The sequence below is a fragment of the Natrix helvetica genome (genome assembly GCF_964273705.1).
Source record: "Natrix helvetica genome assembly, chromosome: 3".
Classification (NCBI taxonomy): Eukaryota; Metazoa; Chordata; class Lepidosauria; order Squamata; family Natricidae; genus Natrix; species Natrix helvetica.
In genome coordinates, this window is record NC_138549.1 from 33457457 (window position 1) to 33479492 (window position 22036).

The 22036-nt window shown below is 41.6% G+C and overlaps 1 protein-coding gene across 2 annotated transcripts in view; it reads left to right on the forward strand.

Annotated features, from left to right (window-relative positions):
* TGFBRAP1 (transforming growth factor beta receptor associated protein 1) overlaps nucleotides 1-18035 on the forward strand; it is a 28663-nt gene extending 10628 nt beyond the window's left edge. For both annotated transcript variants that reach the window (XM_081946766.1, XM_081946765.1), the window contains 9 exons: nucleotides 71-225; nucleotides 3784-3866; nucleotides 6828-7169; nucleotides 9298-9355; nucleotides 11052-11195; nucleotides 11808-11954; nucleotides 12925-13084; nucleotides 15960-16393; nucleotides 16904-18035. In XM_081946766.1, coding sequence (XP_081802892.1) covers nucleotides 71-225; nucleotides 3784-3866; nucleotides 6828-7169; nucleotides 9298-9355; nucleotides 11052-11195; nucleotides 11808-11954; nucleotides 12925-13084; nucleotides 15960-16393; nucleotides 16904-17092 — 1712 coding nt within the window. In that variant the 3' untranslated portion in view covers nucleotides 17093-18035. The remainder of the gene's footprint in view (nucleotides 1-70; nucleotides 226-3783; nucleotides 3867-6827; nucleotides 7170-9297; nucleotides 9356-11051; nucleotides 11196-11807; nucleotides 11955-12924; nucleotides 13085-15959; nucleotides 16394-16903) is intronic.
* Nucleotides 18036-22036: the final 4001 nt, after the last annotated feature.

Here is a 22036-nt window from a genome sequence, read left to right on the forward strand (position 1 = left end):
AGAATATATGTATTTTTTCTCTCCTGCTTTGCTTTGTAAATTGGACATTTTGTTTTGTTTTTAAATTTAGGGAAAGTAATTGTAGCTACTACCAAAGGGGTATACTTCTTGGTCCCACTGCCTCTGGAAAAACAAATTCAAGACCTTTTGGGCAGCCGAAGAGTTGAAGAAGCATTAGTATTAGCAAAGGGAGCCAAAAGGAATATTCCAAAGGAAAAATTTCAGGTCTGCCTCTGATTTTAAAACGTCTCTGACTGTACTCAGATGACTATGAAGTTAAAAATGTACTTTTGTGTGTTTGTAAACGTATTATTTCTTCAAGAGATAGATCTAGGTAAGGACGTACAAAATGTTTTGAATTTGAATCTTTTATTTTTAAGCAAGAACATTATTTTGCTTTGAATATGAAATGCGATACTTCCAGTATGTATTTCCAAGCGTGCTTTGAGTTCGGAAAGGTCTGTTACAAGTTCAAAAGGTTTTTTTTTTAATATTGTAAAAATATTTTATCCGTGAAGCAGTCTCTTTGCTCTCCGAAGTAAACTATTTTATGCTTGGGTGTGTGTGTGGGTAGGGAGGGGGGTCTTGAGAACATTGCAATGGTTCAAATTTGAAATGTTTTGCACTGTGGTAATCCGGGAGTGCACTTGAGTGAATTCCAGAGCTCTGTGGTTAAATTAGCCATATCAGGAGTAATGAACTAACCTATGGTATTGTAATTGGAGTGAACATTTTAACAATTGTTAAAAAAAAACACATCTTGAAACATCTTGTGGCTTGTCTTACCCTTGATCTAAATGTTTTTACCTGAAAACAACTTACTGACTTAATCAAGTCTTGTTTACCGATGCAGTGTATTAATTTGGCATACTTACAGGTATTTATCAAAGATAGTTGACATATTTGAAGCACAGTACACACTGTTTTTGATATCCAACTGGTTTTCCTGCATTGGTAAAGGCATCCAATTGCTTTGCCTTCCAGTATGTGATTTTATCATGTTCTTTTGTCCTGAGCACAATCAAAGAATGGGATCTCTGCCTACAAGCTTGCAAATTCAAAGATGCAAAAAGAGAAATGGCTGGAAATTGGAGGCAAGCAAACTTAGGGAACCAGTTATTCCTGAAATTCTTCTGACGACCAACCTAAATTAAAGGAATTGAAGTGCCCGATAGAGTCAATATCTCAGCAGAACTAATAAAATCATCCTGTAGCTCTGCAGTACTAAATAGAATGTAGTTGCTACTATGATTACTAATAAATTGCTTTTTAATTAACATGCAATTTGGCAGGGCATATGGTTAGACAAATATTATTACAGTAATAAAAAGGCAAAATATACATTAGATTCTATTCAGCAGAGAAATGAAGGTAGTCCTCGATTTACCACCACAAAATTTATGTTGTTAAGTGAGACATTTGTTAAGTGAGTTTTACCTCATTTTACAACCTTGCCACAGTCCTTCAGTGAATCACTGCAGTTGATAAATTAATAAATAAGTGAATCTGGTTTCCTCATTCACCTGGCTTGTCCGAAGGTCACAACAGATGATTACATGACCCCAGGAGACTGCCACCGTCATAAATATGAACCAGTTGCGAAGCATCTGAATTTTGATCACATGACCATAGTCATAACTGAAAAATGGTCATAATAAATCACTTTTTTCAGTGCCATTGTAACTTTGAACGGTGACTAAATGAACTGTTGTAAGTCGAGAACTACCATATTTTTCAGAGTATAAGACACGCCTTTTTTTCCTCAGAAAAGAGGCTGAAAATCTGGGTGCATCTTATACACTGAATATAGCATTTTTTTTGCCTCCCAAAGCCCCTCCCCCTTCACCAAAATGGCAGTGAATACCCTTATGGAGGCTTTCAGAGAGGCTTCTGGGGGCTGGGGAGGGCAGAAATGAGCAGAAAATGGGCCGTTTTTTGCCCCCCCCCCCAGCAACACTCTATAAGCCTCCATAAGGCTATGTATGCAATTTTTTTGACAAAAAAGGGCCCGTTTTCGCGAATAACAGGCTATTTTTTATTCGTTTTTGCCCCCCCTCCCAAGGAGCACTCTACAAGCCCCCCCCCCCCAAGGCTATTCATGCCTTTTTTAAAAAAAATTGGGGGCGTTTTCATGAAAAACGGGCCGTTTTTGGGAGATTTGCAGAGTGCAAAAACTTTTTTTTTTCTTTTGGAAAGCTCTTTAACTGATTGATGAGAATTATATTGATCAAGTGCTGTACAAGCAGCAACACCTACCTATCTACTGTATTTCTCTCTTTCTCTCTCTCTCTCTCTCTCTCTTTCTCTCTATCACTCTATCTTCCTACCTACCTACACACACACACTCTACCTACCTACCTACTGTATTTCTCTTTCTCTCTATTTCTCTCTCTATCCCTTTATCTACCTACCTACCTACCTAACTACTCTCTCTCTCTCTCCCTACCTACTTCTCTCTATCTCTTTCTATTTCTCTCTCTCTATCCACCTACCTACCTACCTAACTCACCCACTCTCTCCCTACCTACCTACTGTATTTCTCTATTTCCCTATCTCTTTCTATTTCTCTCTCTTTCTCTATCCCTTTATCTACCTACCTACTTAACTACTCTCTCTCCCTCTCCCTCCCTACCTACTGTATTTCTCTCTCTTTCTCTTCCTCTCTATCCCTCTATCTACCTACCTACTTTTTTTTAAAAAAATTGCCTCATTAAAACCTTAGTGCGTCTTATACTTCAGTGCGTCTTATACTCTGAAAAATACGGTACCTGAACGACATTAGTCATTTTAATTTAATTTGATACATGCATTCCAATTTTGTGGCTTTAATCTTGGCGTGCCCTGGTAAACATGCTTATCTTCTTCCAAAAAAGGGAAGCCTGGGTTTTGAATGTGTAACAAAGTTCAGTTACAATAGTTTGACTGCCTTTATATTTGGTAGAGGGTGTCTGGGCTATAAATCAAGAGTAGTTTGTAGGATTAATCAAGCTTATGCTTGAAGTAGTGAAAGGACTAAATAATTGAAAATGGTTAATTATTGTATGGCCATACAAATATAATTAGAACACTTTAAAATATTGGGTCTTAATTCAGATTTTTTTTTGTTCTATTTCCCTTTAATAAAGACAGCTAGTGATATAAATTGATTAAATTAATAATGTGTGCTTCTGAGTGCCTAGAACTTTTGGCAAGCATTTCACGGGAGGAAGAATATGCATCCCAGATCTTAAAATTGCAAATGCACACGTTTTGCGGCATGCATGTGTGAAACTATGAATTTGTGTTCCTTCTCCAAGACAGTGTTTTTCAACCTTGGCAACTATAAGATACGTAGATTTCTACTCCCAGAATTCTCCAGCTAGCAGGTTAGCTGGGGAATTCTGGGATCTGAAGTCCATGCATCTTAAGGTTGCCAAAGTTGAGAAAGAGTGCTCTAAGATATGTAAGTACACTTGATACTTTAGTGCTATTTCCCCCATGTGGTTCTCCAGATGAATCTTCATTTTAACGCATAATTATAGTACAGAAGTCATTTGAATGCCATGTAAAACCTTCTACTGCAACTACATTTTTTGGAATGTACTTAGGATTTTTTTGAACTAGCTGGCGCCCGACTGTTGTGCTGCAATCCCAAGGTGAAAGGGCAATCCATTTCCAGCTCTTTCAATATATATCTCAGGGACACAATGTACAAATGACCTCTGAAAAGTTTTTTCTTCATTAGTCACTTTTTGGCAGCTGCCTTAAATAACTTAAATTATTTTTTCTTTGTTTCCTTTGCAGACAATGTACAAGCGAATTTTGCAGCAAGCAGGATTTATCCAGTTTGCACAGCTCCAGTTCCTTGAAGCAAAAGAGCTCTTCAGGTAATGCTGCTGAGGGGTAAGACACATTCTTCCAGTCTAGTTCGGTGTTTCTCCACCTGGGTGACTTGAAGATGAGTGGATGCTGCCTGTGGAATTATAAAACTGCAATCCACCCATCTTCAAGTTGACAAGATTGGGAAATATTGGTCTAGCTCAGTATTGCTTGATTAGGTTCATAGGTAAAGGTAAAAGTTCCCCTAGCACCGTGATGGCGAACCTATGTCACGCGTGCCACAAGTGGCACGCGGAGCCATTTGTCAGGGCACGCGAGGCGCTGCCCTGTCAGCTGGCCAGCGCGCATGCGCGCGCTGGCCAGCTGAGTTCACCTTTTTAAAAGCTATTTTTCGCCTTCCCCAGGCTCCAGAGGCTTTATAGGAGCCTGGGGAGGGCGAAAAGAGCCTCCCCCGCCCCCCCGGAGGCTTCAGGGACCTTCCCTGAAGCCTTCGGAACCCTTTAAACCACCCTCCGAGCAAACCGGAAGTTGCTTGGAGGGTGGTTTTAAGCGTTCCGAAGGCTTCAGGGACCGTCCGAGGCTTCCCTGATGCCTTCGAAGTGCTTAAAATGACCCTCCGAGCAACCCGGAAGTCACTTCCGGTTTGCTCGGAGGGTGGTTTTAAGCGCTCCGAAGGCTTCAGGGAAGCCTCTGGACAGTCCCTGAAGCCTCTGGAAGGCCTCCGGGGGGTCGGGGGAGGCTCTTTTTTCCCTCCCCAGGCTCCTATAAAGCCCCTGGAGCCTGGGGAGGGCAAAAAAAACATGTAAAAATGGGGGTGGTCGCGCGTTTTGCGCGCATGCGCACTGGGGGTGTCGCACGTTGCATTATGGGTGCGGCACGCCCGCACTCGACCCCCCTGAGCTCCCCCCACTTGTGGCACGCGAGCCAAAAAAGGTTCGCCATCACTGCCCTAGCACATATGTGCTAGTCATTCCCAACTCTAGGGAGCTGTGCTCATCTTCGTTTCAAAGCCGAAGAGCCAGTGCTCTCCGAAGATGTCTCCATGGTCATGTGCCCAGCATGACTAAATGCCCAAGGCGCACAGAATGCTGTCACCTTCCCACCAAAGGTCATCCCTATTTTTCTACGTGCTTTCAAACTGCTAGGTTGGTAGAAGCTGGGACAAGTAATGGGAGCTCACTCCATTATGTGGCGCTAGGGTTTCGAACCTCTGAACTGCCAACCTTTCTGATCGACAAGCTCAGTATCTTAGCCACTGAGCTACTGTGTCCCTGATTAGGTTCATACATTTGGCTTTAAAAAATTTAGGACATTGGCCCGAAACATTTAAAAAGCATGATATTTAGTCAATGGTCTAAATGAAATTGGAGCTGGTCTACAAGTGATATCCAAGGAAACAGACTAATCTTGATTCCTGTACATTGGGCTTGTGACAGGACTGTAAGTTTCGGCCTTTCTCATTTACCAGGATATTCATTTGCTTTTCTTGTTGGATACGGTGGATAGAGAGTTAATACAGAAATAAGACTGTGTATTTGCTGCTCAAGCAGCTGAGTATGAATTACTTGATAATTATATGTACATCTTAAATTTCTTAATCGAAGAAGAATTTGGGAGATAAATTTGGGAGCTGGATTTCTAATGCAGAGTATTTAGGCTAAGCAAATTCCAATACTGAACTAGATTACATCCTGTGTCTCTCAGTGTTATGCAGTTGATAACAATTTTGGCCAGTTTACATTCTTTGCAGTCCAAGTTCAGTATCGGAATTTTCTCGATTACTATTTGGCAGCGATGGCGAACCTTTTTTGGCTCGCGTGTCATAAGTGGGGGGAGCGCAGGGGGGTCGTGTGCAGGCGTGCCACACCCATAATGCGATGCGTGACCCCAGTGTACATGCGCGCACTACAGGCACGAAACCCCCCCCCCATTTTTGCATGCTTTTTTCGCCCTCCCCAGGCTCCAGAGGCTTTATAGGAGCATGGAGAGGGCAAAAACAGCCTCCCCCGCCCCCCTGGAAGTCCTCCAGATGCTTCAGGGACCTTCAGGAGGCTTCTCTGAAGCCTCCGAAGCAGTCAAAACGACCCTCCGAGCAAACCGGAAGTCACTTCCAGTTTGCGCGGTGGGTCGTTTTAAGCGCTCCGAAGGCTTCAGGGACCCTCAAGAGGCTTCCTTGAAGCCTCCGGAGCAGTCAAAACAACCCTCCGAGCAAACAGGAAGTGTGTTCCTGAACTTCCGGTTTGCCCATAGGGGTGGTTTTTTGCACTCCGGAGACTTCAGGGAAGGTCATGTAGCCTCTGGAGGGCTTCCAGGGGGGCGGGGGAGGCTCTTTTCGCCCTCCCCAGGCTCCTATAAAGTCTCTGGAGCCTGGGGAGGGCGAAAAATGGCTTTAAAAAAGGGTGAACTCAGCTGGCCAGCGCGCGCATGCGCCTCACGTGCCCTGACAAATGGCTCCGCGTGCCACCTGTGGCACGCATGCCATAGGTTCGCCATTACTGCTATATGGGATATGCAGTAGAAGCAAGCTAGGATCAAAACAGGCAAAAATTATTTTGTGTAGGAATTCTGAATTAGAAAGCACTGTCCTTTTCAAACCGCCGAACTGCCGATCTTTCTGATCGACAAGCTCAGCGTCTTAGCCACTGAGCCACCGCCTCCCTACCTTGCCATCAAAGGCTTTAAAGGTAATGACCCACACATTCAATTGGACCCAGAAGCAAATTGAAACCAGTGTAGCTCATGCAAAGCAGTGCTGGATGTGCCATCTGAGGGGCTTCCAGAAGTTACTGCATTCTGTACCAGCTGTAGCTTCCAAATACTCTTCAAGAGTAGCCCCATGTAGAGTATCTTGCAGTAATCCAACCAAGAGATGACCAGGAAGGAGCATTGTTGTTATAGCATGTGTGTGTGTGTGTGTGTGTGTGTGTGTGTGTGTGTGTGTGAGAGAGAGAGAGAGAGGCATACTTGTCTTCCTTTCTATTACATCACTTTTGACATTATAATTGCAGAAGCAGCCAGCTGGATGTCCGCGAGCTGATTTCTCTCTACCCTTTACTGTTGCCTACTTCTTCTTCATTCGTGCGGTCACACCCTCCTCTGCACGAATATGCTGACCTAAACCAACTTACACAGGGGGACCAAGGGAAGATGATCAAGTGCAAGCAATTTCTCATGACTTACCTGAGTGAGGTCCGCAGCACTGAGGTCACAAATGGCTACAAGGAGGATATTGACACAGCCCTGTTGAAACTCTACGCGGAGTCCAATCATGAAAGCCTTCTGGATCTCCTGGTCTCTGAGAATTCTTGCCTTCTGGCAGACAGTGCTGCCTGTTTGGAGAAGCACAAAAAGTAAGCATAAAAATCCCCCCCAGATAATCCTATGTTTTGTACATCTCTTATTCTAATTGCCCTGTCAACTTTGCTGTTCACCTTTCGGTATATTGAACCAGAAGCCTGCATCTCTTTGGCATAAGCCAGTCATAGTGGCAATCTTTTTTTTATTATCGTTTGATAATAAACAATGATCCTTTTACAAACAGATACTGTAATACTACCTCTGTGCAGCTACAACTACTACTCCCAAAGGTGCTTTTTTGCAGAAGGCAACTGGACTTTGTTTTTCCTTGAATACATTTTGCTTCTCATCCAAGAAGCTTCTTCAGTTCTTCAGGCACTCAGAGAGATTGCTAACGACCAGATAACTGCAAGGAATATAAATCCTTCTATCCTCCACCAGAGGCTTCTTGGATGAGAAGCGAAGTGTCTTCAACAAAAAAACAAAGTCCAGTTGTCTTTTGTAAAAGCACCTCTGGGACAATCGTGACTTGGATGACTGATAATCTCCTTAGACAAACTACTATTACTGCTTCTTTGTCTTCTCCTTCCCGCCTTCAAATTTATATGGTTCCCAATTTCCAAAGAGTTTGAATCATTTGTTGGATCATCTTAGTTTTCCAAACTAGATCCTTTGGGTTCAACAACTTATGTACACTATTTTGCTGCTAGAATTGTCAACTTTTGAGAGCTGAATACAACGAAATCTCATTTGATGTATGCTGTTTGGTGTACATTTAAAGTGACAATAAAATTCTACTCCCATTCCCATCCCATTCTATTCTATTCTCTTTAATTAGAAAAATTATATGGCTGCCCAATTCATGGTGACTCCGGGCAGCTTATAGAAATAAAAGCCATAAGAGCCACTTTGTTTGGTCTATTGCAGTGTTTCTCAAACTTGGCGACTTTAAGTCCTGTGGACTTCAACTCCCAGAATTCCCCAGCCAGCTATGCTGGCTGGGGGATTCTGGGAGTTGAAGTCCACAGGACTTAAAGTCACCAAGTTTGAGAAACACTGGTCTATTGGTTAAGGCACCAAGCTAGAAACCAGGAGTCTGTGAGTTCTTAGGCATGAAAGCCCATTGGGTGATTTTGGGCCAGTCACTTTCTCTTAGCCCAACTTGCCTTACATCAGTGATGGCGAACCTTTTTCACCTCGGGTGCCAAAAGAAACATGTATGCCCGCCCCCATAATTTAATGCTCCCCCGTGCCGTGCCCCCTGTGCATGCACACATGACCCTCCCTGCTGCCCCGTGCATACGCACATGGCTTTTGTGGAACCTGGGGATAGCGAAAATGGCCTCTACTGTCCCCTGGAGGCTGGAAATGGCCCGTTTTCTGACTTCTGGTAGGCCCGATAGGTCCGTTTTATCCCTTCCCAGGCTCCAGAGGCTTTCTAGGAATCAGGGGAGGGCAAAAGATGGGCCAACAAGCAAGCCTCCGGAAGGCAAAAAACAGCCAAAAATCAAGCCCAAAAATCAGCTGGCCAGCACACGCATGCGCATTGGAGGTGACATACCAATGCCTCGTGTGCCCTCAGAAATGGTTCCGCGTGCCACCTGTGGCACACGTGTCATAGGTTCGCCTTACATGGTTGCTATGGAGGAAAAATAACTAATGTGTGTGTTTGCTACCGTGAATTATTTATAAAAATGGATAAAGATGGTATAATATAAATCAGAAAAAAAATCTGATTTTCAAGATCTATCCAAGTTAATTTTTCAAAGGACCGTTGCATGACTGATGGCCCAGGACTGACTCCCATGTTCTGAGTTGAGGGCAGTTTTGCTGAGCTAGCCAAATTACTCCTTCCTAGTAAATCTCTGCTATCTAAATGAAACCCAGGTAGCATGGCAGGCCATCTTGTGGATAGAGTTTGTTTCCTTGCACGCTTTCATTGCCAAGCCTTCATTTTCCTTCTACCGTGTAGCGGAAAAAGATGCTAAAGGCAAGTTTTGGAATAGTGTTATGCTAATCTGAGACTGGAAAAATCAGGATATATTGAAAATCTAAACCAAGGGCTCTCAATGTTTTCCCCAAAGAGGGATTATTTATGTATCTGAAATCTAAAATAATACATACTTATTCCTGCTGTGTTGCCTAAGTCACTTGATATTAATAATATTTCTTGTTGTACAGGTTTTTTGCACTTGGGCTTCTGTACCACTCAAATGGTCAAGATGCTGCAGCGCTACAGGTTAGTGTGCAGAATGGCTTACCTCTTTCTTTTTCCTCTTTAAGTCTGTTCAAAGCTTGTGGTGGAGTGATGAAGGTCCTGAGCCTGCCGATGGGAGATCAAGGTTTTACTCCTACCTTAGGCATGGAAGCCTGCTGGGGTGACTTTAAGCCAGTCACTCCCTAATCAGCATCAGTCTCTGGGGCAAACCAGTTGATAAGCAAAACCTGTTTTTATATCATGCATTGATAGCTTTGCTGTAAGTGTTAGATAAGTGCGGTGCACAAGAGAAGTATACTCAGCAACCTTGTAGGACAACTTTAAGAACTCAACAACAAAGTGGTCACAAGTGGACATTTTTAAAGCCAGTAAATTTATTGTTAGCAAACACTTTGATGATGCAAAGACAATGAAATCCTTGATTTATTTCTGTGTTCCTTTTCTATTTATTCACTTTTTAAAATGTTTAGCAATAGCAATAGCACTTAGACTTATATACCGCTTCATAGTGCTTTTACAGCCCTCTCTAAGCAGTTTACAGGGTCAGCATATTGCCCCCAAACTATCTGGTTCCTCATTTTACCCACCTCGGAAGGCTGGAAGGCTGAGTCAAGAGAATCGAACTGCCGAACTGCAGCTAGCAGTCAGCAGAAGTAGCCTGCAGTGCTGCACTCTAACCACTGCGCCACCTTTATACTGCTCTTCTTTATAGTTCTTTATATATCCACATTTAGTTCTTTATATATCCACAGCACAGTATTAGTTAAGTTTCCTAGCTAGGCTAGCCTGCCATCTCAACCTAGATACATTCTGCCAATTAAACTATTGTAATGGTTACAATAGATTGTATGGTTTTTATGTCTAATCAAACTGTGTATTTCTTGGTGCATCCTGTAAATTATAAAGCAGAGTTCCCCAAACTTTCCGGGTTGGTGGTGCAGAACGGGGGGGGGGGGGGTGATTTTGTGGGAGAAAAAAGTGCATATGTGCGCACGAGTGCCCGCAGCATTTGTGGCAAAACGAGTGCGAGTGGAGTCGCGAGCAGCTGCAACGATACTCATGTGAGGGGGGCTGTGTGCACATCTGGAGGTGCATGCACTGGCCAACTATTCACATGGTCCAGTGGCGATTAGCCTACAGCCCAGTAGTGGGCCATTGTAATATTTCCTCTATAGTTACTTTTCCAATGTAAAGCAGCGGGGCGGGGGGAACGGACGGACGGATGGACAGTATGCTTCAGGAACTTAAAATGCTGCGCTGCCTATAATCAGCTCAGTGCAAATATCACATGATTTTGGATCAAGATTGTTAATATGAAATAGCAGAGAACTTAATAATTGCCATTCTAATATACATTTTAGATACATGGAAAAATATTGGAAATGGAGAGTATTTAGTAATATTATTACACAAAATAAAAAAATTGTACATTGAATGGGAGGAGGAAAGATCTGTGTGATTGAAATGTGTGGACTTCCCCTCTCCCCCCACAGATAAAAGATAATTTGTGTTTCTGTGTGAGAGTGTGTGGACATAAATACATAGAGTATAAGTAACCCTAACTGTTATGTATGGCTTTAAGAAGCTCTCCTCTGTTCCTCAAGATCTGCTCCTTTAGGAAGATGGCCTGGGGCTGAATTGTTTTTAAAAAACAATTCAAAAAACAAAAATTTGTCCTTTTAAAGATTGAAATGAAACTTCTGTTTCTTTATTTTAGTTATGGATACAGATAGTCAACGGGGAGATTCAGGACTCTACACGCACAGATCTTTATGACTATATCGTAGACTTCCTAACCTCCTGTTCTGACCATGAATTGGTGTGGAAGTACGCAGAATGGATCTTAGAGCATAATGAGGAGGTATGTGACCACATCCTTTGGGGAAAAGTTTTTAAAATGTTATTGCTTGGATACCTTGTCTAGAATTAATTCTGTCCCCTTGATATTCCAGTGTCATAACCCCCAAGCAAACACCACAGTGCTTAAGGTGTCAAAATACCATTCAAATGCAATTATAGTTGTAGGTACTAGTGTGTGGCACTAAAAGGAACCTTCATTTTTGTTGTTCCTCTTGTTTTTAAGACAGGGTTTATTTTCCTTGATTTTGGTGCATAGAATTCAATACCTGGGAAATGCAATATTTTTCCTAAAAATTTTATGAAGTCTAAATTGTATTCCTCACTTTAAAGAGGGAAGTTCAAATATGTTAGGTTTTCTTTTGATTTTTTCAAACATTACATTCAGTTGTAATTGTATTACAAAATGTGACCCAGAAACCTATCTAGCAAACGTTGCACAAGTTTATTCTGGGCCTTTTTTGGTCATTGCTACACAATGAGGTTCCCCCCCCTCCCCAAAATTTCTATATGAATAAAGCAAGAAAAGAATCAAGTGTTTCAGAAACTGGTCTGTGAATTGTCTGTCAGGTGTACTTATCCGGTACTGGAATCTCTAAGTGTTATATTGTTTTAGGTTGGTGTATACATTTTCACTAAAAGGCCCCTGGAAGATCAAGAGAAAAACAGCTTTAACCCAGATGATGTCATCAAATGCCTTAAAAAATATCCGGTGTCACTAGTAAAATACTTGGAGTACTTAGTTCTAGAGAAAAGAATAAAAGTAAGTTTGGGTGAGGACTTCTGCACAATATTAATGCTTTGAAAGGGATTGTGTTAATGTATTTGTCTGAGTGTTCCAAGCTATACTTGTACCAGTGGTGGGATTCAAATTTTTTTTACTACTGGTTCTGTGGGCTTGGCTTGGCGGGCATGGCATGGCTTGGTGGGCGTGGCAGGGGAAGGATATTGTAAAATCCCCATTTCCTCCCAATCAGCTGGGACTTGGGAGGCAGAGAGTAGATGGGGGCGGAGCCAGTCAGAGGTGGTATTTACTGGTTCTCCGAACTAATCAAAATTTCCGCTACCTGTTCTCCAGAACTGGTCAGAACCTGCTAATAACACCTCTGACTTGTATCTTTACATGTTGTGTTTTATATTCAACATCTTTGTCTAATTCTCTTATTCTCTGTATGGTGAGAGTTGAACCCTCTCTCATCCCCTTTGTTTATTCAAATTATAAGTAGAACTGCCAAATGACATTGGATGTTGTAAAGGTGAATGGTGGGAATGGTATAAAATTCACATTTTTTTTAATACACGTACAAGTTTTTGTATTTATGGTACACGCGATAAATTAAAAACAACGAATTACTTTTTACATTATTTCCTCTGATGGTTTCTGTAGTTGTGTAAAACTAGCTATAAAATTAGACATGCTTCTTTACTGTGTCTAATGCTGTACTTGTGTCTTGTACTGCAGCACAGATATGAAATAAATATTTTGACTTAATTTTCTTTAACTTCCCATTAATCTCAGAGGTATATATTGGGACAACTTTAGAAATTAAAATGTTATTCTCCCAGAATTTCTTTGACCGTGACTTTGTTTTTTTGTATTATACTTTTAACACAACTAAGTAATAGAATCTGTGGACAGTATGTCTTAATACTTTGAGTTTTATTGAAATAATTGATAAAAATGGTATATGAAAACTGTTTTGAGAATGGTTCGGTTACTTTTATTTTCACAGAAAGAAAAGTACCACACCCATCTAACAGTGCTTTACCTCAATGAAGTGCTCCATCTGAAGTCACTGGGTGCTGAGAGGCAGGGGAAGCTGACAATAATGCAGGCAAAACTACGCAGTCTTCTGCAGAGATCTGACCTTTACCGAGTTCATTTCATTTTAGGTAAGACACTTCAAATTACATTTATCTGAAACACTTTTTCTATCAAGAAATGTATTCTTTTCAGGGTTTAATCTATTGCCTTTGAGTTCAGTGTTGGGCCGAGCTGATGTGTAATGCCAGACTCCAAAATGTTTGAGTCTACTTCTCCATGGTCTCTCTCACTCTCCCCCCTCTTTCTCTCTCTCCTTCTTTTTCTGCCTCCGTTCCTCCCTCCCTCTCTCTCTCTCCCCCTTTCTCCCTCCGTCTCCTTCTCCCCCCTCTCTCCCTCCGTCTCCTTCTCCCCCCTCTCTCCCTCCATCCCCTGCCTCCCTCTCCCCTTCTCTCTCTCTCCCTCCCTCCCTCTCTGTCACACACACACACACACACACACACACTTTTATCTTCTTTTGTGTCTTTTGTCTGGTGGGTTGCCAAGAAACAGTTTGCTTTTGCCAGAGATAACTCATTGCTTGCAGAAGATTTTTGAATCTACAGTCTGAAATTTATTATAGAGGCTCAAAGGTATGAGAAAGGCACAACATGATGTGAAGTTATGTTATTGAGGGGATTATGTTTAAGATCTTGTATTGAGACCAATTTGTGTTGCTTTATGGTCAGCTTAGGCTTCAGGATAACTCAGAATTCATCCAACGAACTGAAATCTGAAGTCTGGTAAAATGCAATGTGAAGCAGTTCAAGTAATTATTAGAGAACATACAGTATATGGTCACAATATTTGATACTGAGAAATTTAATTCTAGCAAACAGCCAATACTGGTTTTTTAGGGAAAAGGGATGAGTGTATTAATCTGTTCCATTGAACATGGTTCTATTAATTAGCGCTGGAAAACTTGAATACTGCTCCAGGATGACTGTTAATGGGTTGTATCCTGTGTTGCCATTTTTAACTTATTTTTTTCCGGAAGGTGCCATTTGAACTATTACATGTTTTAAGGATCTGGGAGTGTACTTTAATCTAGGTCCATGATGGCAAACCTATGTCACGTGTGCCACAAGTGGCATGCAGAGCCATATTTGCCGGCATGTGAGTTGTCAGCTCCGTCAGCTGATTTTCAGCCTTCTGGAGGGCCGGGGGAGGCCGTTTTGCCCTCCCCGAGCTTCAGGAAACCTTCCAGAGCCTGGGGAGGGTGAAAAACAGGCCCAACAGGCCAACCGGAAGTTTGGAAGCGATCCATTTCGGGAAGGTCTCCACGGGGCCGGGGGTGGGCAAAAACTCTCCCCCCTGCGTGCATGTGTAGGGGGGGTCACGCATGTGCAGGTGGGCGGGGCACGTTACATTGTGGGTGTGGGCACCTGCGCGCTTTCTCACACACGTGCACACAATTGTGGCACGCTGATTACAAAAATCGCCATTACTGATTTAGGTTCTAAGATTCAGGAAGTGTTGTACAGTATTCTGCTATACCCTTTTTCATGAAGTTTATAACATTTGGGAATTAGACAGCTTTATTCTCCCATGTAGAAAAAGCATTGAGGTTAAAGTAATCAGTCATTGCCTCTGAGTGCCATTTTGGGAGACAACCATGGAAGAAGCATTAATATGGTTAGAAAATTCATTTCTATAGTGTACAGTTGATTTCTAAAGAGGTGACACAGCTGTGTAGTTAGAAGATAAACAGGTTGTTCTCCACTTGCCTGTTATATCAGAAAAGATTTAATCGTTGATTCAAATTAAAAAGAGTAGATATTTTTTCAGCATTGGGCCTTGTGTGTAAGAAATCATACATTTCTCCAATATGATTTGTGATCATATTGGCAAAATATGCCTGGAAGAATTCTCCTCACCCTAAGAATTTTTATTTATAAGTGGCAAAGGTTTGGGTAAAGTTTATTGTTGCTCTGCTTCCCTGAAAATAAGACTTCCCCGGATAAGAAGCCCAATCGGGCTTTTGAGCGCATGCTCTAAAATAAGCCCTCCCTCGAAAAGAATCCCTCCCCAAAAATATTGCAACACAGCAGCAACCATGAGGTGACCACACTTGCCGCCTCCTGCACCTCAAAAACAATAAGACCTCCCCAAAAATAAGGCCAAGTACTTATTTCGGAAGTCAAAAGAAAATAAGATCCTGTCTTATTTTTGGGAAAACACGGTAGGCAGATTGTGATGATAAATGTTTTACTTAATTCCATGTCACCAAGATTGTGACAGAGATACTGTTGATGCTGATTACTTAATTTAAATTGCGTTTAAAATGTTTAAGGTTATTTAAGAATATTTACATATTAGTAAGTAATATTTTGAGCTTGTCTAAGAATCATCCTAGAAGAGCAGTCACGGACATGTGAATATGACAGGATGCATTATCTCTTAGATTATCCACTTGGATTCAATTTAAAGAAATCATCTTTATAATGCAAGTAGACAATAATTTTGTATATGTACTTGGTGTTTGTTTTGATCAAGCAGTCAAACTTGCTTTTCTACTGAAATGGATGATAAAAATATTGTTTTAACTAGTGTTATCAGTCTTTTGTGATGACTAATCATGATGCCCTACTATTATGCAGTGTATACTGCATGTGTAATGCTTTGCACATTCTTCAGAACAAAACTATGTGAATTCACCCCCCCCCCCGTTTTCCTTTATGAGTGGTCATGATGGGTCAGAACTCAAGTAGGCACCTTGCTCTGAATGTATTTTTCAGTTGACTTTTTAAAATAATCAAGAATCTTGTATCACCTTAAAAGTTCACAGATTGATTGTAGATTTCATGAACGGTGATTAATTTCATTAGATGCAGAAGTATCTTGAGAGAGGTGTGCATCTATGGAAGGAGATAAAATATCTGGATATGAAATGTATTGCAGGCCAATCCAAGGGAAATAAGCATCCCTTCTGTCCACAAAGCTTATATTTAAATTTACATTTGGCAGATAAAATTGCTGGCACAGATCTTCATGCTGAGTGTGCAATACTGTATGGGAAGCTAGAAGAACATGAAAAAGCTCTACAGATCCTGGTCCATGAACTGAAGGACTTCTCGGCCGCTGAGGACTATTGCCTATGGAATTCCGAGAGCAAAGGCCTTCCCTACAGACGGAAGCTTTTTCACCTGCTGCTCTCAACATATCTCAATTCCAGCACACCCAACCATGAACTGAATATGGCAGCTGTTGACCTTCTGAACAATCATGCAGCTGAATTTGATGCTGCATGGGTTTTGCAGCTAATTCCTGCCAGCTGGTCCATACAGTTTCTCTCCTCCTTTCTGATGGGTGCAATGAGGGAAAGTCTCCATTCACAAAGAATGGCTGAGATTGCCCTGAGCTTAGCGAAAGCTGAGAACCTTATTTACAAGCATGAAAAGGTAAGTTTATAGGGTCTAATTAACAGGGGCTGTTTGATTGCAAATTTCTCCTTTTTAATTCATCGTAGATCAACATCCTCTAATTTTTTGTGGTTTATATGTACAAGATAACTTATGATTCCTGTCTCTTCTTGCTGTGCTTTATCTGTATTAAAAAGTGTGAGCAGGAGTGGGTGAGTCTATCTTTCTTGAATTTTCTTTGCTTTTGCTTTTCCACCGTAATTAGATTCCCAAGCTTTCCAAGGATCCAACCAATCCTCAAAGAAGCCTTTTCAGAGTCTCATCTCACTGCCAGGGTGCTGCCAAAGATCTAGTGTGATCATTCCCATTAAGTATTATGATTTCCCTAAAGAAACATTAGAATTGTACCTCGATGAATGCTGAAAGCCAGTGTAAGAGAATGGTCATTCAACCTCCTCTAGTCAACTTCTTACCTCACCAGTAGTGGCTTTGCAAAAACAAAATTGGAAGGACCTTACAGATGTTTTCTCTTCTTCTTGCTGCTTTTAGGTGAAACTAAGAGAAAGCCCAATCCTTCTCTCTGACAAAAAACTCTGCCAGGTGTGCCAGAAACCTTTCTGTGAACCTGCCTTTGTCCGGTATCCCAATGACACTGTGGTCCACACGCACTGTGCTGCAAAGAGACTTGTGAATTCCAACACAAACCATCACTTATCCAGCTCCACTGGACGGACATGAGATGAGTTGAGTCAGTGGCTGTGCTAAGACTGGATTCCTAGGAGTAACAAAGGAGGATCTGGAGGAAAAAGAACAAGGCAAGAAGAAGGGGCTGGCTTGGCGTAGGTGGGAAGGCACAAGCTCAACGTGAAACAGAGCCACTGAACTGTTTAAAAAGTGACAGCACAAGAAATCACAGGGGTTTATGTAGAATGAATCTTTTCCTCACAGGAAGGGTGAGTGGTTCAGCATGAAAGAACTTTTTTTTTAAATTAAAATTTGCACTGAAATTGGTTATCAACTGGTCTTGAAATGAGAGGGGACAGCATCACGTTCTGTGCCCTCGATGCGGTTAATATTTGAAGCACTTTTGAGCCTTTGTTCGCCTCCTTTTTCTGCCTTGTATGTTCACCTATTACAAACTGATGGAAGCACTGAGCCCTTAGTAATTCCTGCTTTAGTTATGAGCAAGGCAGGACAATGCAAAGACCACTTACTCACTATTTCCAACCTTAGGAAGAAGTCAAAATGTGGGTGTCTCTCATGCGGGAAGCATATAACATTGGGGATTTGGGGGTTGGGGGTGGGGAGGTCTGGTGGAGCAGGCTGTAGTAATTGTAATGACTTATTTATTACCATACAAATGTTCTGTAAATACTGTTGAATGAAAAAGGTTTATATATATATATATATATCAACATTCTCTAGAACCAACATAACTAATCAGTGATTCCTGGGTAGCGTTCTTTGTTTTGTTTAAGTGTCTATACCCATCATTACAAAGAGCCATTGTTAAGCTTTCCTGCAAGCAAAGAAACCAGTGCCTCTCCTTTGCAGGAATGACATGAAAACTTTTATTCTAAGGGATAACAAAATGGAAAAAAAATAACAAATCAACAGGTGACTTCTCAAGGTGCTGAGTATGCTTGGTAACAGTTAATAAAATACTTCAAGAATTCTGAAAGTGTACAAAATTCTTTGAAACTTGCCAGGTATCTGTAATGTCTGCTACATCTTTAATTTATATGCCCATCCAATCAGAACCAACTCTGAACATATATGAAAATAAGTTTAAAAGTACAAAATCAAAAATAGGATGATGATGTAAAGTTGCTTTTTCATTTATATTCCCCCTTCTCATTCTCTCTCATATCCACAAACTTGTATCTGCTTCTCCAATTCGGTCTTATTACCGAATGTAAAGAGGGAAGCACTGTATCTTTGGGTTAGCTGACGAATTTGATTTAAATTTATTTTCTTAAAACTCGGAACAGGCTTTTTGCTCCCATTCTTGGGAGCCCATTTCAATTGGAAAGCAAGGTTGTCTTTTAGCAAGTTTTACTGACAAGAATAAGATAAAGTTCAGAAAGCTCAGCAGATGGAAAGCTTTTCTTTTAGAATCCCATTTTCTCTCTTTTAAGGTGGAGAGTTTGTCACTTACTTCACACTTCACCGTGTACACCGTGTAGCAAGGAAGTCCATTCTCTTAATAGGGAAGAAAGGAGAATAGCATTCAGGTGGTTAGGATAATGATTTTATTCAAGTTCTGAACTTACCGTATTTTTCGGAGTATAATTCGGACCTTTTCCCCTCAAAAAAGAGGCTGAAAATCTGGGTGCGTCTTATACACTGAATACAGCATTTTTTGCCTCCCGAAACCCCGCCCCCTTCACCTAAATGGCCGTGCATAGCCCTTAGGAGGCTTTCAGAGAGCTCCTGGGGGCTGGAAAGGGCAGAAATGAACAGAAAACAAGCCGTTTTTTGCTCAATTTTGCCCCACCCCCACGAGCACTCTACAAACTTCCTAAGGCAGCGGTTCTCAACCTGTGGGTCATGGCCCCTTTGGGGGTCGAATGACCTTTTCACAGGGGTCACTAAGACTCCCCCTCGCGTTCCTCAAAATCCCCCACGGATGGGCTCCGGAGTCATCGTTGGCTGTGCAGAGCGTCGCCGTGGAAAACATGGTGGGACTCTTGCCATCGGTTTAGTGGCCCGCCTTCTTTGCTAGTTCCGGCGGGTGGAGAAAGGAGGCATGCAATAGTCGAGGGAGAAGGTGCTCCCCTTCGCCCTTGGTGGCAGGGGTGCTTTATCACAAGCCTCTTTTCTTCCTCCGCCCGCCTGAGCAAAGAAGGCGGGCCACTAAACCGATGGCAAGAGTCCCACCGCCATGCTGGAGTCAGCAAAAGCAGCTCCAGCAACAACGGGACCAATAGGGGGTGGGAAATCCATGCAGAGGGAGGAAAACGCATACATTCCCCACCTCCTCCATTGGAAACGAGGCAACTGTCAGAAGAGGGCAGCGCATGCCACATGGACTTGTGCAGCAGCCGAAGAACAGGAGGTGAAATGACCACAGTATGTGTGTGTGTGTGTGTGTGTGTGTGTGTGAGAGAGAGAGAGAGAGAGAGAGAGAGAGGCACAGAGAGACAGAGATGGGGGAGGGAGGAGAGAGACAGAGACAAACAGAGAGAGGAAGGGAGGGGAGCGACAGATACACAGAGAGAATTAAAGAGGGAGGAAGGGAGGGGAGAGACAAGATACAAAGAGAATTACAGAGAGGGAGGAAGGGAGGAGAGATACACAGAGAGGGAAGGAGGGAGGGGAGAGATGGAGATACAGAGAGAATTACAGAGAGAGACAGAGAGGGAGGAAGGGAGGGGAAAAACAGATACAGAGAATTACAGAGACAGAGAAAGGGAGAGGAGACAAAGAGCCACACACAGAGAGAGAGAGAAAGACACACAAGAGACAGAGAGACAGAAAGAGAAAGAGAAAGAAAGGAAGAATTGGTGGCTGTTTTATTTTTTCTTTCTTTTTCTTCTTTTTAAAAGAAAGGCACTCTTTCCACTTAGAGCCGGGAGCCTGCTCTTAAACTTCCCAGACAAAATTTCATTTATTTGTAATTAGAAATAAATATTTCACAATATATAATTACATATTGTTATTGTGATTAATCACTATGCTTTAATTATGTTCAATTTATAACAATAAAAATACATCCTGCATATCAGATACTTATATTATGATTCATAACAGTAGCAAAATTACAGTTGTAGAGTAGCAACCAAAATAATTTTATGGTTGGGGGTCACCACAACATGAGGAACTGTATTAAAGACTCGCGGCATTAGGAAGGTTGAGAACCACTGTCCAAAGGGCTTTCCATGCCCTTTTTTGACAAAAAACGGGCCATTTTTTGCTCGTTTTTGCTCCCCCCCCCCCAAGCACTCCTTAGGTTTCCTAAGGGCTATTTATGCTCTTTTTTAAAAAAGAAACGGGCCCATTTTCATGAAAAACGGGCCATTTTTGAGAGGTTTGCATAGTGCAAAAACTTTTTTTTTTTTAAATTTGCCTCTTCAAAACCTTGGTGCATCTTATACTCCGGTGCATATTATACTCCGAAAAATACAGTAAGTTTTGTTTGATTGCTTAAACTTACAGGTTTCTCCACTATATAGCATTTTCCATACCAGGTGGAAATCTTAGAATGGATCTCTTCTGTTGAGTTCTTTCAATTTTTCAGCTTAAAGGGAAGCACACAATAGCACCTCTGATGTTCGTAGCTGTCTTAGGCACATAACTAAAGAAACTAACAAGTTGCTTTATGAAACTGGGTGTTCAAAGCAGAACAGGCATCTGGCCCCTCAGCTACATAGGATTCCTTTGCCAATGCCAGATGTTTTAGGCCATCTGCATTTACCATTGACTTCTTAAAAGGTCATTGTATAGATGATGCTCAGTGTGAATGCTAGAAATCAAATACTTTGATTTTCATACTAATTGAACATTACAGTTATTAAGTCTTCTAGAAAATGAGCGCTGTAAACGTGTGGAAGAATAAACTATATTATCTGCATGCTTATGAATGTAGATCAGCAAGCAACTCACCAGCTACAGCCTTATACAGCTTCTAGGGCTAAGAGTTACTAATCACTAATAAAGGAGACTATTTGTAGCTCAGGGTTGAGCTTGTTTTCTTGCAGACGTTTCATTACCAAACTGAGTTACTGATCACCTTGATTTAAGGAAAGGCATTATCACTCAACATATATGCTTCTCCCTTCAAGTCCTTCTCGACTCCTGGCAATAACATGCACAAGTGTGTGTAGTTTCCTAGTCAACAGTTCCCATCTACTACAATTAAACTAAATCCAGTTGCATTAAGAGGTTTATGTGTAATGAAAATATGTTGTGTAGTTGTAATATTCCAAAAGTGCTTTTTTCAAAAGGCAACTGGACTGAGTTTTTCCTTGAAGACATTTCACTTCTCATCCCAAAAGCTGCTTCACTTCTGACTGATTGGTGGAGAATGGAAGGATTTATATTCCTTGTCCGAGACTTGTTGAGACCACTTGGAGGTTTATCTGTGCCCTTGGTCTAGGGCAGGGGTGTCAAACTCAATTTCACTGAGGGCCGCATCTACCACCGGTATGCCCGTACTGGCCATACCGCCCAGAACCCACCACTGGTATGTAGGCATTTTTGGGGAGGGGGGGGCTGTTATAACTTTGAAAGGTTGTTAAGTGACCTGTCATAGTTCAGGGGATACCTGTATTAAATGCTGTAATGTATTTAATTTGTTTATTTCCTATTTTCATTTGAAATCAGTACAACAAATAATTACAATCAGAACTGATTGCATATGTATAGTAAGGGATTTGTTTTTCTTGTTGTGATCTTGATGACTACAATCCTTATTTCTGGGATATTTCAATGGCTTTTTGTGTGTTCAAGAAGCAGTTTTGGTAAGGACTCTAGCAGGGGAAAAGGTGAAATCATCCATGTTCTGTAATTTGAACCTTGATTATCTTCCATTATTTAAAAAGTAGACCGAGAGATCTAAACCAAGCCCAACTAATAGGGTCAGAATGGACTTGTGCAAAAATGGTTCTCCCTGTAAGATATACAGGTTGCAATTTGATACTTGTTTTTGCAAGACAACCAATTTGATAGAAGGGATAGATA